The sequence below is a fragment of the Embiotoca jacksoni genome, unplaced genomic scaffold (assembly GCF_022577435.1).
Source record: "Embiotoca jacksoni isolate LCO1_2020_lvr unplaced genomic scaffold, fEmbJac1.0.p SCAF_2, whole genome shotgun sequence".
NCBI classification, from domain to species: domain Eukaryota; kingdom Metazoa; phylum Chordata; class Actinopteri; family Embiotocidae; genus Embiotoca; species Embiotoca jacksoni.
The window spans coordinates 24,289,494-24,297,366 of NW_027185340.1; the positions used below are offsets into that span (position 1 = coordinate 24,289,494).

At 40.1% G+C, this 7,873-nt stretch overlaps 1 protein-coding gene across 1 annotated transcript in view; it reads right to left on the reverse strand.

The window, feature by feature from the left end:
• Positions 1 to 3,870: 3,870 nt before the first annotated feature.
• LOC138201693 (interferon-induced protein 44-like) overlaps positions 3,871 to 7,873 on the reverse strand; it is an 8,158-nt gene continuing 4,155 nt past the window's right edge. Inside the window, exons 7-8 of the mRNA XM_069155311.1 lie at positions 5,987 to 6,087; positions 3,871 to 5,896 (exon numbers count right to left, since the gene is read on the reverse strand). Of these exons, the coding sequence (XP_069011412.1) occupies positions 5,735 to 5,896; positions 5,987 to 6,087 (263 nt within the window). The 3' untranslated portion in view covers positions 3,871 to 5,734. The remainder of the gene's footprint in view (positions 5,897 to 5,986; positions 6,088 to 7,873) is intronic.

Genomic DNA, 7,873 nt, shown 5'->3' on the forward strand with positions numbered 1-7,873 from the left:
ATGTACTATATGTACTATAAAGTTGGGACAGGAGCATGTTTATCACTGTGTTGCATCACCTCTACTTTTAACAACACTCTTTAAATGTGTGAAAACTAAGGAGACGAGTTGCTGGAGTTTTGAAAGTGAAATGTTTTCCCATTCTTCCATGATATAGGATTTCAGCTTCTCAAAAGTTTGGGGTCTCCTTTGTCGTATTTTCCATCATCATGTGCCAAATGATTTCAATGGGTGACAGGTCTGGACTGCAGGCAGACCAGTTTAGCACCTAGACTCTTCTACTAGAGAGCCATGCAGTTTAAATACGTGCAGAATGTAGTTTGGCATTGTCATGCTGAAATAAGCAAGGCCTTCCCTAAAAAGATTTGCAAGCTATCCATACCATGTGCACTAATGCACACTCATACCATCGCAGAGTCCAGGCCTTGAATTGTGTGTTCATAACAAGCTGGGTGATCCCTCTCCTCCTTAACCCCGGAGGATGCAGCGTCCATGATATCCAAAAATAATCTTACATTTTTATTTGCCAGACCATAGGACAGATTTCCACTTCGCCTCAGTCCATCTTAAATGAGGTCGGCACAGAGAAGGCGGCGGTGTTTCTGGATCATGTTTATTTATTGTTTCTTCTTTTCATGGTTGAGTTTTAAGCTGCATGTGTCGGTGCAGCAATGAACTGTGTTTCTGATCCCATGCTGTGATTTCCACCACAGATTTGTGGAGGATTTTTTTCAAATCATTGTATTTTGTTTTTAATTACATTTTACACAATCTCCCAACTTTTTTGGAAACAGGGTTGTACCAAACAACTTGTTGTTTACCTTCAGAGAGCAACTAATTGAACTCTGTTCACTTTTGGAGCTGTTATTTATTATACAGCATAGTATTATGAATTAAATTATTATTTACATATTTAAAAGCAGTGACATAATAGAAACATCTTTCGATGCAAGGTTAAGAAGCCCACTTTGACTCAAGCAGAGTTGTATCTTGTCTGTCTGTATTAGCAGCCAGTTCACAGTCAAAGACAGACACAGATTGACATTCAACAAAGGTCAAAGGAGACACACTTGGCACACAGTATGACTGCAGCATAGTGTGCAGCATCGCTCACCGATGCTGTAATACTCCCTCTGTGTGCATGTCAGGGTTATTTTTATCTTAGAGCTATCTTCTTCTCTGTTTCTATCCTGATTTGTATTATTCCCCCTCTGTTTAGTTCAAATTGTTGATGATCCTCTTGTGAGAAGGCTTGCTCCAACCAGCAGAAGCGCTGATCATACCACAACTTTGGCAGGTCACAGTTGCCCAATGAGAGTTTCCTGCTTTACCTTATTGGTGGAACTTGTTTGGGCTGTATGCAGCCTAAGAGGAATACCTGCAGACCCTACTTGGTGCTGAAAAAAGTAATTCACTGCACTCGTTTCTTTAGGTAATAGAAAATATTCTTTAATCTGAATGTTACCTCTGTATTATACAGTTCTTATTCTTAAAAAACATGCTAAAATCAAATATTAAAGATAGGGCAGCCAAGGTTTGTTTGTACAAGTGTAATTATGGGGGTCATAAAGCACTGAAATAACTATAATGCAGAGACACTGTCCACTGCTGTTAAATAAAGAGGTAGATTTATTGTGTACACTCTACTTCTGAGAGCAAACCGACACCCTTAAAAATACATACTGAGCTAAACCTCTTACAGTAGGAGAGTAAACTGCCAGTGCTCTCTAGTGGACAAACTACAAATCTAAATGACCTCCCAACATGTTTCATTGTTACCAACAGTGTGTCAGCAGGAAGCTGATGTTGGCTTCCAGTTGTTTGTGATTCTGGTCATTGTTCTTTGAAAAAAAGAACCACAGCAGGTTAACAATAAACATTTGAACTGATTTTGCTGTTCAAACATTTATTTCTCTGCAATTTTGCATATAGTGTATTAAATATAATTTGCACAGGTACTTTTGTTTTCTTTCTTCTTCCAACGAGTATTTTTAAAACCATAAGACAGACAAGTCTGGTGAACATTAAGTTCTCCCTCTCTTTGTTTTTGCCCTCTGTGTTGGTTTCCTGAGGGAAACATCTACCTCTTGCTCTTCTGTGTTCACCAGCTCATCTCTGTGCCTGTCTGCTGCTGATGAGGTTTTTTTGTTTGTTTTTTCTCTGAAAACAGCTGAAGCTCTGAAACTTTAAGAGCAACAAGTGTGAACGACATAAATAAAATGAGTTGTTGTGAGAGTCCCACATTCAGCTACTATCCCAGACACACATCTGTAGAGCCGTGAAGCTGTCGAGCATGTCCTCCAGCCGGGCTGACTCATTCTGGATGTCGGCTGTCTATATTTGAATTGTTGTGTTTGAGCAAGCAATGAGAATAAAATGTCAGACAACCTTTAAACGGTCACATCAATGAGATGACTCAGTGACAAAGCTAACCATGTTTCATGGCTTGTCCTTTGCCAGGCAAGTTAATTACTGGAGCAGAGAGGACTGCTGATTTCATTCATGCAGTTTTATCTCTGCTGTGTGCTGTTATGTTGTTCTGTTTAGTGCCTTCATGTGCACCTCTTTAACCCTCGTGTTGTCCTTGGATCAAAATGACCCGCAGCTGTGTTCAACCAAGTTCTATTTTATTTTCATATTTTTTGGGATCATTGGTGACAAGGAGGCTGTTTCTTTAAAGAATGATGACCAATGATCCCAAAAAAAATATAAAAATATAGAAATAAAATAGAACTTGGTTGAACACAGCTGCGGGTCATTTTGACCCGAAGACACCACGAGGGTTAAGATAGAAATCTGGTCCCACGGTGGCTTCCAGGGCTGCTGTGCTGAGCAATGTGACAATGGCAGGAAGGGTCTGCCCGATTCTTTCCCTCTTGGGAACTATTTTATTAGTAAAGAAGTTGATGAAGTCGTTACTGCTGAGAGCTGAAGGGATAAAGGATTCAACAGAACTGGGACTCTTTGTCAGCCTGCTACAGTGCTGAAAAGAAACCTGGGGTTGTTCTTATTGTCCTCTATTAATGATGAATAATATAAAGTTCTGGCCTTACGAAGAGCTTTCTTATATGATATTAGACTATCCTTCCCGGCCAGGTGAAATTCTTCTGAATTAGTGTAATGCCACTTCCTTTCCTGCTTTTGAGTTGCCTGCTTAACAGAGTGTAATTGTGAATTTTACCGAGGAGACACCTCCTCTGGTTCATAGCAAATGAGCAGATCGGGAGTCCAGGAGGGGTTTCAGATGACGCTTCATTTATTGTTACGTTAAAACACCACAACACAGGTTCACCATCACCTACCAGTCCACCGACACAAACAAACAGAGCTCTTTATATAAACCTGATCACTCGATTTAACCCAGACATACCATCTACATTCATCAACAATTAATATATACAATAAATATTTACATTATTTCACCAACCCAAAGATATCAATAATAATTTACAAATACTTACAGTCCCTATAAATAGAGAAAATTAGCAATACATAATTTACCTAAATAAACAGAGCAACACATATCTCGACTTCCCCCCTCCCCATTTCCTGTGGTTGGTATTTCCCGGAACTATGAATGAGTGCTCGAGCGCCTGGGGAGCTATTTTGCCCGAACACCCTGGGAAGAGGAAACAGGCAGAGGTGAGTTGTTGCCATATTTAAATTAACATTTATCTTTAGCTTGGCAATATATATACTCTGTTGTTCTGCCACATAACTAATTAGACATTATCACAATCTATCTGTTCAATCAGTCACTAACTGCACTTGTCCATCTGTTTGTTCCCAGGGAGACCAAAAGGAACAACATAGATTCATATGACAGATCTGATATTTAATAGTGTACATTTAATTGTCATATTTAGGATCAATTTGTATTGATAGATCTTTTGTTGAATTGTGTGTATTTGTTAAATGTAGGTGGTCGGGTAACAGACACGACCTCTATGGGATGTTGAAAGTTTTGGGTGAACATGTCACCCAGTTTGTTACAATACATTTATATTCAGTTCATCAACCACACATGACAACAGAGGATCCCAAACTTTTTACACCATGTACTATTTTACACTGCGGACACGAACAATTTTCATTTACAGAAAAACATCCTTGATTTAACCAATAACATAAGACCCCTGTTTCAAAATGAAGAATACATTTCAATCTCTTGATAGAAGAGGTGCTCCTCGGTGGCTCGACTGTCGACCCTCCTCTGCATGGAAAGGTTTGCCTGATCTGGTCAGGTTAAGTACTGTCAACAGTCTCTCGGCTGTTTTTGAACTTTGTAGCATTCATCATTTAATTTATTCTGTTTATCTTGAAATTATCCAGTGAGTCTGAGCACGACTGCCAGAATAACGTTATGTCGGATGTGATGTGTAGGTCGGCACAGCAATACTTTATTTGTAAAAGATTCAACTTTGTTGTAACCTACCGGGTTCTTAGAGTATCGGGACTAAACGACAGAAATGTGCGAAGCGGAGAAAACGAAGCAGACGAGACGAAGGGAAAGTGGGTGGAGATAGAGATGTAGCGCGAGTTGTTAGTTCTAGAAAATGTGTTTTATTGTTGTTAGTTGTTCAAGTTAGAACCGGAGTATTTTGTGGCTGTGTACGGTCCGATAATATAAGAAAGTGAGCCGTGTTGGGAGCCATGTGGGTCGGTAAGACTCTGAAGTTGCGCTGAGGTCATTGCTGCGTCTGGACTTTTCTGCTAACAACAAGGTTTCCCTCGCTGGGAGAAGAGAGCTGGAGTGCGTGGAGGAAAACCGAGTTTCTGAGTGAGGATGGTCGATAAACATGTAATGACACGGACCTTTGGAGGGGCAACTTAGGAAACTCTGGTGTTTGTGAATTTCTGGCCTGTGTGTGTCAAGTGCTGCCACAAGCTGCTGCAGTAGATGTGTTCAGGACGGCGCTGCAGGCCGAGGGACAGAGACACAGGACGGATCTCCTCTCATCGCAGCGCCTCCTGCTGGACACAAGGTTTGTAAAGACTGTTATCTACCGCTCTGAGTAACCGAGGAACAGTGAGTACTGACCACAACTTTTCTTTGAGGATTTCAATGAGCTCCAACAAGCAGGCCAACGTTATGGTACCGTCACACTGACTATCAAATCCAGGGTATTATTATTGTGTTCTTTTATTATCTGTGGGTTACTATTTTGTTTTGTAACAAATGTTGACTGTTTCATTCAATGTGTGGTTTAACTATTCATGTGTTAAAGAAATGTTCTTTCAATTTAGGAAGTAAGGGCTAAAATTGGGCTACATATGAATTGATGGGAGTTTAAACTCACACTGACAGTATAGCTGTATCTTAAGCTAACCAGGCCTCTCTGCACCTTAGTCAGAGTCCAACTCTTAAATTGGGCTGTTGTAGACACATTCCTAAAATCTATATTTTCATAGACCCTCTCCAATTCACCTCCCATGCAACAGGGGCAGGGTATGAAGACCTCCAACTATAATTGAACTATTGAGAAGGTGGGCTACATATATAATAATAGTCCAGAATAAAATGTTAATTTTGTGACAGTGAACATTTTGAACTTTCAAAGCTCTTGCATACCACAGTTTAGGGATCACTACGTTATGACAATGAACAAATCAACAAAAATGAACACCACCGTAAGGACTGTTTTATCTGATGATGATTATGTTTCAATAAACTGAACAAAGACATTTGTTAGACCATTGTAAAAAATGGATCTCAGCTGCATGTTCTGTAGGTTTACAGTTTGTCAATGAAGTCGTCTCCAAAGTCAATGATCATCCTCAGTGCGTTCAGGATCAGAGTGTCAACATCCTCATTAAGGGCAATTTCTTTACTGTAGTTCTTCACAGGAAAGATGCAGTTCAATGGAATCCCCAGTCTTGAACTCAATTCTGACATCTACATTTTAAAGAAACAATAATTCAGAATAAGTTCAGAATTGACCTCTGAGGTTTTTGAGCTCAAATTCCAAAGAAAGCTGAAACTCACCTTTTTCTTCACATATTTGCTCTTGTAGACGTTCTTCAGATCATTTTCAGTTTCACTGCAGGCCTCATCAACTTTGGTGACAATAGCCAGTTGGGGAATATCTGCCAATACACAGATTTAGGTTGTATTATTTTGGTGTTAAGTTTAGTTGACATTTATCGAGCAGATCAGTTGGATGTAAAAATTCAAACCAGCAACTTAACACGTGGGGTATTCCTGGAAAACACATGATCAACAGCAATAAGAAATGCACGATCAAGAGTGTGAATCATAAACATGAGGTATGCAGGGAAAAACACTATTATTGACAATGATGAAGGCAGAGAAATACAGATGTTCACAAAGCCCAAAATCAGAGTAGCTCTAGATCAGCATCTGCAACACGTCGCTTGCGAGCTATCAGTATCTCGTTTCCCATTCCTGAGTGTCTCGCTAAAGGTTTGAACAACATGCTGTGTTTCCCAAACATAGACTTACTTAGGCGGGCCGCCAAGGTGTACTTACGGCCGCCAAGTATATTTAGCAATTTATTTCAGCATTATGTATTTATTAACCTGTCAGAAAAAGATGTTATCAACGCGATCAATTCGCGGGAGGACAATCTCCCCTCACTCTCCTTCACCAGGGTCTGATCTGCTCCTTGTCAGTGCAGCAGAGGTTGAGCTCTGCCCTGAGTGAGACACACAGAGATCAGAGGACAGAAACTAACATGAATACGAGGGATGAGACGAGTACTTGGATAAAACGAGTATCCGGCACGGATAACGTACTTTTGAGGAATACGAGTACGAGTATCATCAGAGCAGTTGGTGTCAATATCCGTGCTGGCTCAAGCTTCTAACAAACACTAGCTGTGTGCACACACCGAGGCCAGATACACACCGAGCCCCGCCTCCTCCTATTGCTGCAGCTCTGCTGAGACTCTGTCAGCCTGTTCAGTCATTAGAGGAAATAACAACCCGCCACTCTTCTGGTTCATTTCTGGCATCAGTTCATTTCAATCAGGTTTGTATAAAATATCTTCAGCCGAATTACTCAGAGAACTTTGCCTCGACTCCACGAGTTGCAAGTCACAGCTCGTGACTCTGCTTCTGCTGGTTATGTTTACTTCCATCGGCTCGCTCCTTCCTTGTTAAGATATCTTCACTCAGCTGACTGCTTTCAGTGAGAATATAGTGTGAGGCTGAATGCATGTTTTGATGTGGACTGTCTGCATAAATCAGCCAGCTTCCCACTGTTAGTTTATTTAATAAAATAATAAAAGCAGGCGATCTACACCCTCACCCTCCCTCCCCTACACACACACACACACAAACACACATTACAACAAGTACATCATTTTTTTTATTTTATGTTTTATATGAATAGCCTGACATTTTTCTCACTATAGTTCAACAATAACAAAAACATTGCTCTGAAGATCAATTCTGGGTCTGTTCTGTAAATAGTTTTCTAATAAAAAATAAATTGAGCAATTGTTGATCAACCCATATCAATTTCAAGTAAAATGAACAACTTCAGGTTAGTTCCTATTGATTTCCAGTCTAAGCCCTGCCCACTTCCGGTTTAAGCCCCGCCCCGTCCGAGTACAGATACAGATGCAGATCATTTAGTTGGTTTAACAGATACAGATAATGCTGTACTCGCTCAACCCTATTAAATACTATATTTTTGTCTGAACCGCAACAGCGATCAAAGAAGCTGTTGTGATACAAAATGTGTGTTAAGTGTCAAGTTGTTATTATTTCCATAAAAGAAGCTTATTCAGCAGGTTTATGTGAATAAATGTTCCTAAACATGAGTAGCTCTCTGAGACTTTAATTTTGTCAAAGTAGCTCTTAGAATAAAAAAAGGTTGGAGACCCCTGCTCTATATTATGACAGCGTT